General features: G+C 45.2%; 1 protein-coding gene across 1 annotated transcript; it reads left to right on the forward strand.

The window, feature by feature from the left end:
• Positions 1-691: 691 nt before the first annotated feature.
• On the forward strand, positions 692-10,184 carry echs1 (enoyl CoA hydratase, short chain, 1, mitochondrial). The gene is made up of 3 exons (XM_048616406.1): positions 692-878; positions 6,306-6,503; positions 10,006-10,184. Exons 1-3 carry the CDS (start codon positions 785-787, stop codon positions 10,167-10,169), a joined length of 456 nt encoding a protein of 151 aa, XP_048472363.1. The 5' UTR covers positions 692-784; the 3' UTR covers positions 10,170-10,184.
• The last annotated feature ends 902 nt before the right edge of the window (positions 10,185-11,086 follow it).

Here is an 11,086-nt window from a genome sequence, read left to right on the forward strand (position 1 = left end):
TGAAGAGCGGGCTGGGGGTGCGATGAGACCGATTGATTGTTTGACAGAATGTTGGTATGGACATGATGGACTGAATGGCCTCTTCTTTGCTGTTGTGAGTCTAAGATCAGTGTTCACATTAGATTGCTCCTGGTCAATTCAAATGCATATCAGTTCCCAAATTCCTTTCATCTCAGAAATATCAGTATGATACCACAGGAGAAAGACTGAAGCAGCATCCTTTTCACACAGTTAGGAAAATATGTTGACATGTGAAGGCGGACAACATGGTTCAGATGAAAATATCGAATGTGAAGGAAATAGCCTCACTCTAGTGAAATAACAATCCCAAAAGAAAAGTGGAAACATGCGGGTAGGTATCAATTAAATGCAGATATTTTCTGAACAACCTCTTTCAGATGTTTTGTCACACCTCTTTAGAGATTTAGAACACAGGTCTTCTGGCTCAGACACAGAGCCACTACCACACTCCTTGTATAAATCAGTTACAGCAGTGTTGGCAAATGATTGCATTTCGGTGAGATTTCCAAGTCAAGGACCAAATGTACCATTCATCATTGTTTAGTGGATGCATTTTCTTTTTGCTGTTAAAATTTAAGATGCCTGTCCGTGTAAACGACGTTGACGCAAGAGTTCCAGCAGGGACAAAAATGAATAAGTGGATTAATCTGCAATCAATTGGTGGTGCACAGCCCAGATCGGGTGATTGACAGCTCCCGGGCAGGGTGGCGTTTAGGCTATCGCGATATTCTCAGGATCTGGGACAGAGGCATAGGCGGATCCCATGCAAAGAATGGCAACAATGTCCTTTCTGTTTAGGGCGGCTGCGTTTTCTCTCCGTGCCTCCAGGTCCAATGCAGTCAGGGCGTACAGCGCAGGTAAGCTCTGCACCTTTCCCGGCGCTAGAGGCGGCAGGAAACCTGCTTTAAGTCTGTGCAAACCCGAGGTCGGGGCCTTTTCCAAGGCGCAGGGGGGTGGGACGGTGAATGCAAACTGCGAGTGACCTTTGAAAACTTGAGGACAGTGCAAGACGATGAAAATGCACCGCCAACCCTCTCTGCAGCCCTGCAAGATTGCATTGCACCCATTTACAGAGCACTCTCTTCTTTGCTGATGTCTTTGTTACTGACTTGTTTATGAACCAAGGTGAAAAGCAGCTGAAAATAAATTTGCAGAAGTTGCTTCAAGCCATCGCTTCACAGACCACCTCTCCCCCGTGCTCCAAAAATTGTCATTTTTAATCTTGGTCTTCTGTATCTTTATTAAGAATCTGTCTCTGGGGGAGGCTTTAACTCCTTCAAACCCAGCCACTTGCTGACAGTGAATGAGGGGGCTACAAGGCGAGCAGAACCAGGCTTGGCAATCATTCCCCATTAGGGCCCAGTTTATCTCTGCTCAGGGAAGAGTCCACAGTTAAAAATATGAACTATTCCCTCCTTGGATCAGGGATTGGGGTGAGAGGGGGCTTCAGTTTTTGTCCCTGGACAGCCATATTTGTGATGTGATAACATTTCACTTTAAACTTCCTAACTGCTTTGATACTTTCTGTGCAGTTTTAAAAATGGAGCTTTCTATCAGGCACGGAATTACTGTGCAACAAACCCATTGAAAAGGAACCCAAGGTAACAAGGTGTAGAGCTGGATGAACACAGCAGGCCAAGCAGCATCGAAGGAGCAGGAAGGCTGACATTTCAGGTCTGGACCCTTCTTCAGAAAGGAACCCATGTCACTTTTAAATTGAGGAGTCAGTTCAGTGTAGCCATCATCCCCATTGTGATCACCACAGCGTTTCGATTCTGCAGAAACTCTGCCTGAAAGTTACTGTTATTGATGCAATAATGTGTTCAAGGGTTGTTAGTTTGTGTAGCGGAGAGAAAAAAAAACTTGTGAACAAGGGCGGGTCACCATTACTGCCCACACCACATTGACTGGGGATTTACCCTCTACACAGTGGGTAGAATAGAAATTTAGTGCCATGTCTATGTTTACATGAAAAAAAAGTGAAAAGTTTTATAAGCTGCCCTACCGCGGTGCTTACATCAATGACAGAAGTCATACATTATAAGAAAAAAAAAGTAAAATTAAGCCAACATTCATCACAGTTCAGTTAATGGCTCCTGGGCTCAGGGAAAGCTGAGTTAGGAACAATGGAATGCCCTGAAGACATAGCCAAGACGAGACTGCCACACTCGGATGCTGGATGCTAGGCCGGAAGCCTTCGCCAAAGAAGACCGCCATTCAGGACTGAAACCGCCACTCCTAGATGAGACCGCCTGCTATCGGGCTGTTGAAATTCTTAGAAATTGAAAACAAAGAAGACCTGCTGCACAGGACAAGATCATTTTTGTCCAACTTCAGGAGTTCGGGCCTAGGTGCGAACGTGGATCCTCGGCCTAGTCTGGGCCGGGGGGTAGTCAATGCAGGGCCTGTTCCTCACTTGTGGGGCGGAGCCGTGTCCGGTTCGTCCTGGCGTTACTGCTGCTGCTGTTGGAGGCTTAAAAGAGAAAAGAAAAAGATCAAAAGTAAAAAGGAAAGAAAGCAGATGGGAACGGATGAGCCTTGGAGTAAGTAAGTACCTGGCAGATTTTATGGGTCATAGAGGTCTGCTGCACTGAAGGAGGCCCTTTGGTCCATCGAGTGAACCGGTGAAAAACAACCACCTAACTGTTCTAGCCCTATGTTCTATCAGTTGGCCTATAGTCTTGTATTTCTTGGAGTCGCAAGTGCACATCTAAATACTTCTTAAAAGGTATGAGGGTTTATGCCTCTACCACAATTCGTATGTAACCAAAAGTTGGGTATGTACCACCAAAATTCTGGTAACAAAAATTCTGGCCCTTTTGTTTGAGACCTAACATAATCCAGGTCTAAGTTTTTTTTTTCCCTGGAAATATTGTCCTGATGCAATGACACCCGTGGCTGTCATTGGCCTATGTTTCTAGTGGTTTATCAGATGCAAAATCAGGATTGAATCAGTCTGTTGGACACGATCCTTGAAGTTAATTTCACCGCATCAGTTGTAAAATCAAAAAATAATCGTTTAAAACAGAATTTGAACCATTTTGAGCCACATGAAAAGGGTTTGGTTAATTTGATACTCGATTAGTTATTGTTATTGGAGAAAATTGAAGTTTGCCAAGTTATTTCTTTCTTATGCAATGGATAGGGCCAGTATTAGTGTCTTCACATGCATTCACAAGATTATTTTATTACTTTTTGGTAATCTCCTTCATGAGCCAATCTCTATCACAATCCAATAGTTCCATGCTGTACCATTCTGATAGTAAATTTTATTCCAGATTGTAATTAATCAATTGAATTTAAATTCCACAGCTGTGATGGTGAGATTTGAAGTCATATCATTCCAGAACACTGCATTATGAGTGTGGGAACATAACCATAATGTTACAGGAATATAGTTCACCTCAGTCAGTGTAGCAATGGAATTTGCCTCAGGATTTGAATTTTGGGATAGATTCAACCAGTGATGTTTACTGGAATTTCTTTAAAAATTCATTCATGGGATGATGGTCTCATTGGCTAGCACTTATTGCTCAATCTTAATTGCTGAGAGGATAGCTCAGAGAAACTGGATATGGAGTAACATGTTTTTTTCCTTTATTCATTCATGGGATGACAGCTAGGCAGCATTTACTGCTCATCCCTAACTGCCCAGAGGGCAGTTCAGAGTCAACCACCTTTCTGTGGGTGTGGAGTCACATGTAGGCCAGGGTGGCAGTTCCTCGAAGGGAATTAGTGAACCAGATGGGTTTTTCCAACAATTGGCACATGGTCACCATTAGATTCTTAATTCCAGATATTTATTGAATTCAAATTCCACCATCTGCCGTGGCAGGATTCGAACCTGGGTCCCCAGAACATTAGCTGGGTCTCTGGATTAACAGTCCAACGAAAGTACCACTAGGCCATTGCCTCTCCCCATAGGTTCTGTAGATCAGAACAAGGCAATGGTGGCAGACTACCCTCCCTATCGGGCTTGAGTGAACCAGATGGATTTTTACAACAATTGGTAGTGGTGACATGGTCACGATTAGCCCAGCTCTTTATTGAATTGAATTGAATTTCAATTCAACCACGGTGGGATTCGAACCTGCATCATCAGAACACTGTCTTGTGATTGTGTCCAGTCTCATTACCACTACAACAGTGCCTCCCCAAAAATGAAAGGGATACTGGCCGAGCACAACCAGACTTGGCTGTCATTCCCCATTATCTCTAATACAGTGAAATCATGATAAATCGATATCGGATAACCCAAAACTCTGGTTGTTCCAAATTTGCCAGCCATTTCCCATCAGTGGAACAGGAAATCCCTATAGAAGGATGCCTGTGATAAGCTGAAGTTCTGTACGGCGGACTCCAGATTAGCCAAACACGTGCCAGCTTCTCACATGGATCACAACGGTCAGCCAGAGCAGAGCCGGACCATACTGGCATGTGCAATTACATCAGGATCCTTGTGTGGGGCCTCACTAGTGAGGCTGAGGAGGTCAGTGAGTATCCACCAGCTGATCTGCCCATTTCCCTGGCTGAAACCATCAGACCTAGGAGCAGAAATTAAGCCATTCGGCCCATCGACTCTGCTCCACCATTCAGTTGTGGCTGATAAGTTTCTCAACCCCATTCTGGCTGTGGAGATGCTCCAGAATTTTACACAGAAGCTTGAAAACAGGGAGAAGACTGCATTGACAGCATGGCAGTCTGTATCACACTTGTCTTGAAGACATTGCACTAACCAGAAAAGGATTTACGAGTCTTTCCAGGCATCCAGTTCCCAATATTGTTCAGGCTGGTCAAGGCCTTTAGTGTGAAAAATGAAGACCTTTTTACTGACCACTGTTTTCATTTTGTTTTGACACAGAGTGCATTTGGAGGTAGAGTCAGATTGCGTAGGGGCCTCTTCACCTATCTCAAAGCTTCCCTTCACGTACACAGGCTGGCTTTGTGCAGTTCAATACGGCGTTGTCGTCACGTTCACTAGTGTCATTAGAGGGAAGGAAAATTGGAGTTTGCACCCATCTGTCCTGGAAGGGGATCCTCAGCGATTGTAGGGGACTTTTAACTCCCCACAGAAAGAGCCTCGCCAGGCACTCAGCTGTATTGGAGAAGGCAGCTTACTCCATTAAGGATAATTAGAAATGGGCAGTGAATACTGGCCTGTGAATGAACTTTCTTAAAAAGAAGCGAATGTGACAGGCCAGGGTTCAAATCTTCGACAGTTTTTTTTTTGAAACATTGGTGCAGGCCATTCAGCCTTCAAGCCTATTCCCATGTCTATCCTATAGCTCAGAAATGCATCTGAGCCTTTTAGTACCGTGCTTGCAAAATGCTGAAAGGGACTGACAGGGTAGGTGCAGGCCAGATGTTTCCCCTGAATCTAGAACCAGAGAGAGACACTATGTAAAAACAAGGGGAATGCCATTTTGGTCCAAGATGTGGAGAAACCTTTTTTTTAAACTCATTGTTGTGAACTTCTGGAAGTTTCTACTACAGAGGGCTGTGGAAGCTCAGTCTTTGAGTATGTTTAAGGTAGAGGATGATGGATTTCTAACTACCAATGACGTACAGGGTTATAGGGATGGGGTGGATAAAGGGTAATGAAGTGTTCAGTCAGCCATGACTGAATTGAATGGGTTAAGTAGCCTAATACTATTCCTATGCTTATCTTCTGGTAATGAAACAAAAATGAATGAAAACTAATCCATCACCTATCGCATGCTGATCAGCATTCTTGGAAGTTGACCAATGATGGAAGTAGAATGGCTCGTGAGAGAAATCATAGAGTCATAGAATAGAATCATAGAATCCCTACAATGTGGAAACCAGGCCTTCGGCCCAACAAGTCCACACTGACCCTTGGATCATCTCAATCGGACCCATCCCCCTATAACCCACCTAAGCTACACATCCCTGAACACTATGGGCAATTTAGCATGGCCAATCCACTTAGCCTGCACACCTTTGGACTGTGGGAGGAAACCGGAGCACCCGGAGAAAACCCACACAGGCACGGGGAGAATGTGTAAACTCCACGCAGACAGTCGCCCGAGGGTGGAATCGAATCCGGGTCCCTGGCGCTGTGAGGCAGCAATGCTAACCACTGGGCCACTGTGCTGCCCCAATAAATAAAAATAAATAAGTAAAAAGTTCTTTTATAGATCATTTCTGTTTTGGAGTATCAATCCATTGCTGCGCTGCTTAAGGATTGCCACAAATCTCAGATCTTGTACTATCCATTCAGAAGTCATTCATTAACATACTGTCCTTGTCACTCTCGTTCGAAGGTGGCCAGTATCAACACTTACTCGTGGAGAAAAAGGGTGAGCAGAAGAATGTGGGGTTTATCCAGCTGAATCGGCCAAAGGCATTGAACGCTTTGTGTGATGCTTTGATGAAGGAACTCGGTCAGGCACTGGACTTGTTTGAGGATGACTCGACAGTCGGAGCCATTGTCCTGACAGGAAGTGAAAAGGCATTTGCAGGCAGGTATCGAGGCGAATGTTCATCAGTGACTTATAATAGGGGCAGATTTTGGAAAGGTGCAGAAGTAATAGGGCTGTTGTTATGGGTGACCTCAACTTCCCTAATATAGACTGGAACCTCCAAAGTGCAAATAGTTTGGATGGGGCCGATTTTTGTCAGGTGTGTCTAGGAAGGATTTCTGACTCAATATGTAGATAGGCCGATGGGAGGGGAGGCCATATTGGACTTGGTGCTTGGCAATGAACCAGGCCAGGTGTCAGATCTCTTGGTGGAAAAGCATTTTGGCGATAGTGACCTTTACTATAGTCATGGAGAGGGATAGGAGCAGACGGTATGGGAAACTTTTTAATTGAGGGAGGGGGAATTACAATGCTATTAGGCAGGAACTGCGGAGCATAAACTGGGATCAGATGTTCTCTGGGAAATGCATGGCAGAAATGTGGAAGTTGTTTAGGGAGCAGTTGCTACAAGTACTGGATAGGTCTGTCCCACTGAGGCAAGGAAAGGATGGTAAGGTGAAGGAACCTTGGATGACAAGACATGTGGAACATCTAGTCAAGAGGAAGAAGGAAGCTTACTTAAGATTGAGGAAGCAAGGATCAGGCAGGGCTCTAGGGGTCTACAAGGTAGCCAGGAAGGAACTGAAGAATGGACTTAGGAGAGCTAGAAGGGGGTATGAAAAAGCCTTGGCAGGTAGGATTAAGGAAAACCCCAAGGTATTCTATACTTATGTGAGGAACAAGAGGATGGCCAGCATGAGGGTAGGGCCAATCAGGGATAGTGGAAGGAACTTGTGCCTGGAATCAGAGGAGGTAGGGGAGGTCCTTAATGAATACTTTGCATCAGTATTCACCAGTGAGAGGGACGTTGACATTTGTGAGGACAGCATGAAGCAGGCAGATATGCTCGAACAGGTTGATGTTAGGAAGGAGGATATGCTAGAAACTTTGAAAAACATGAGGATACATAAGTCCCCTGGGCCAGACGGGATATACCCAAGGTTACTACGGGAAGCGAGGGAAGAGATTGCTGACCCTTTGGCAATGATCTTTGCGTCCTCACTGTCCACTGGAGTAGTACCAGATGATTAGAGGGAGGCAAATGTTATTCCTTTGTTCAAGAAAGGGAATAGGGATAATCCTGGGAATTACAGACCGGTCAATCTTTCTTGTGTGGTGGGCAAATTATTGGAGAGGAATCTGAGAGACAGTATTTATGATTATTTGGAAAAGCACAGTTTGGTTAGAAATTGTCAGCATGGCTTTGAGGGGCAGGTCATGCCTCAAGTCTTATTGAATTCTTTGAGGACGTGACAAAATACTTCGATGAAGGGAGAGCAGTTGATGTGTGTATGGATTTTAGCAAGGCATTTGATAAGGTTCCCCATTGCAGGCTCATTCAGAATGTAGGGAGGCATGGGATTCAGGGAAATTTGGCTGTCTGGATACAAAACTGGCTGTCCAATAGAAGACAGAGTGTGGTAGTAGATGGAAAGTATTCAGCCTGGAGCTCGGTGACCAGCGGTGTTCCACAGGGATCTGTTCTGGGGCCTCTGCTCTTTGTGATCTTTATAAATGACTTGGATGAGGAAGTGGAAGGGTGGGTTAGTAAGTTTGCTGATGACACAAAGGTTGGTGAAGTTGTGGACAGCGTGGAGGGCTGTTCTATGTTGCAACGGGACATTGACAGGATGCAGAGCTGGGCAAAGAAGTGGTAGATGGAATTCAACCCAGAAAAGTGTGAAGTGATTCATTTTGGAAGGTCGAATTAGAATGCAGAATACAGGGTTAATGGCAGGATTCTCGGCAGTGTGGAGGAACAGAGGAATCTTGGGGTCCACGTCCGTAGATCTCTCAAAGTTGCCACCCAAGTTGATAGAGTTGTAAAGAAGGCTTATGGTGTGTTAGCTTTCATTGGCAGGGGAATTGAGTTTAAGAGCCGCGAGGTTATGATGCAGCTCTATAAAACTCTGGTTAGACCACACTTGGAATATTGTGTTCAGTTGTGGTTGCCTCATTATAGGAAAGATGTGGAAGCTTTAGAGAGGGTGCAGAGGACATTTACCAGGATGCTGCCTGGACTGGAGGGCAGGTCTCATGAGGGAAGGTTGAGAGAGCTTGGGCTTTTTTCATTGGAGCAAAGAAGGATGAGAGGTGACTTGATAGAGGTGTACAAGATATGAGAGGCACAGATAGAGTGGATAGCAGAGACTTTTTCCCAGGGTGGAAATTACTATTTCGAGGGGGCATAATTTTAAGGTGATTGGAGGAAGGTATAGGGGTGATGTCAGAGGTAGGTTCTTCACACAGAGAGTGCTGGGCGTGTGGAATGCGCTGCCGGCAGTGGTAGTGGAGTCAGATACTTTAGAGATTTTTAAGCGACTCTTGGATAGGCACATGGAGGATTATAAAATGTAGGGTAAGCAGAGTAGTTTGATCTTAGTAGGATAATAGGTCGGCACAACATCGTGGGCCAAAGGGCCTGTACTGTGCTGTACTGTTCTGCGTTCTATGTTCTGTAATATGGGCTGTTGTCTACCTTCAACATGGTGTAATGTTTTTGGGAAAACAGGAATTTATAGATAAGAGGGGTAAAAATGCCCAGATCTATCTATTCCCCTTTTGTCGTCCTGGTACTAATATGACACAATGATCATGGAGTAGTTGACTGAGTATAGTAATGAATCTCACTTGATTAATAGGATATCCAAACATAACAGGAGGAAAACCCCAATGATGGAGAGCTTTGGAAATCTTAGGTTCAAAGCTACCTGCTTCTCCAAAGTAGTGTTTCAAATTCTTCATGTACTATATGCTCAGGCTTAAGAGAAAAGCAATCATAATTTAGATTCATCCCATTCCACTTTATCCATGACAATGGTACATGTTAATTTGAGTGGATCCAAAATTCCACTTTCGAAATCCTGTCTTGCACTATCCCATCCATCCACCATGTCTGTTCTGATTTACAATGGCTCAATCCACCACAGCCCAGATTCGAAAATCCTCATCCTTGATCTTTCCATGAGCGCGAGAGACAGAGAACGCCCGCGAGTCCCTTTCTTTTTCTGTAATCTCTTTCAACTACAAACCTTTGAAAAATTTTACATCCTCACCCAGAAAGATGGCCATATGTACATCTGTGTCAAATTTTAACTTTTGGAATTCCCTCTCAATCTGTTCGACTCTGTCTCATGCGCTGGCTGTCTCTGCGCGCTGGCTGTCTCTCGTGCTCGCTCTCTCTCTCACTTGCGCGCGCCGTCCCCCTCTCTGTCTCTCGCGCGCGCCCTCTCTGTCTCTCACGCTCGCAATGCTGAATGAGACCTGACCGGCTGGTTTTTTGGTCTCCTGTTCTAAAATCTCTTGTCTCGGCCCGTTGTCAATCTTTGTCTGATCCGTTCTCCCCCGTGTGCCTTATGTTGCCCCACTCTTAGAGGTGCTACATAACTGCAAGGTTTTATTGTGTTTTGGATCTGTAGTTTAACTCCTGTTTCTTCTCCAGCTGGTGCTGATATCAAGGAGATGGAGAAGAAAACTTTCCAGGAATGTTATACTGGGAACTTCCTTTCCCATTGGAACCGCGTGGCAACATCACAAAAGCCGGTTATCGCTGCAGTGAATGGCTATGCTGTAGGTAGTGCTGACGATCTAAAGTTGACACTTTGAGCTTATGGAACACGTACCCATTTTGAAATCTGTTCAAGCACATTGCTGCACGACCATGAAGCTAGCTTATCATGTTCCCTATCCGGAAACTCGAAGCTGGATCCACATGGTGACGGATATTACAGATAAAATATTCCTCAGAGGGAATAGTTTTCCCTGGTCGTGGTTGGGTCATTTTTAGGTGGATGGGATGACCAGTTGGTTGAGTGGAGCAAACCACGACAGATTAGGAGTACCTTTGTACCTGTGTTTCTTCGCACCTGTTTCCTGTTATTTCCTTGAATCAGAGATAGTACGAACTGTAGATGCTGGTGAATCCGAGACAACAAGGTGCAGGGCTGGATGAACACAGCAGGCCAAGCAGCATCATAGGAGCAGAGAGACTGACGTTTCGGGCCTAGACCCTTCATCAGAAAAGGGGGAGGGGAAGGGGGTTCTGAAATAAATAGGGAGAGAGTGGGAGGCGGATAGAAGATGGATAGGTGGAGAGGAAACAACCAGGTTGAAGAGGCGGGGATGGGGCCAGTAAAGGTGAGTGTAGGTGGGGAGTTAGGGAGGGGATTGGTCAGTCCAGGGAGGACGGACAGGTCGAGGGGGCGGGATGAGGTTAGTCGGTAGGAGATGGAGGTGCGGCTTGAGGTGGGAGGAGGGGATATTTCCTGTTTTGTTATTCTGTTGATTCCGAGAAAACTCCCATTACAAACTAATAGGCCACTGTTAGCGCCGTGGTCGTGCCCCCATTTCTGAGCCGGGGGGGCCTGGGTTCATGTCCCACTTGCTCTAGAAATGCGACATGACTTGTCTGAAGGAGTTCATTAGGATCCTATAATTTTGGACAGGAAGTCCAGTGTTCAGTTTACTGACGTAGTTCACCTCAGCGGAGATGGCACAGAGTTTCTTGTGTTTGATGTTGGTGT

The sequence above is a fragment of the Rhincodon typus genome, chromosome 34, assembly GCF_021869965.1.
Source record: "Rhincodon typus isolate 14 chromosome 34, sRhiTyp1.1, whole genome shotgun sequence".
In the NCBI taxonomy this organism is placed as follows: Eukaryota; Metazoa; Chordata; class Chondrichthyes; order Orectolobiformes; family Rhincodontidae; genus Rhincodon; species Rhincodon typus.

Bases quoted from the DNA above. Each gene is read 5' to 3' on its own strand.
- echs1 (XM_048616406.1), top strand. From the start codon at position 785: ATGCAAAGAATGGCAACAATGTCCTTTCTGTTTAGGGCGGCTGCGTTT. The intron at 879-6,305 runs GTAAGCTCTGCA...TCTCGTTCGAAG, and splicing joins AGTCAGGGCGTACAGCGCAG to GTGGCCAGTATCAACACTTA. The intron at 6,504-10,005 runs GCAGGTATCGAG...TTTCTTCTCCAG, and splicing joins AAGTGAAAAGGCATTTGCAG to CTGGTGCTGATATCAAGGAG.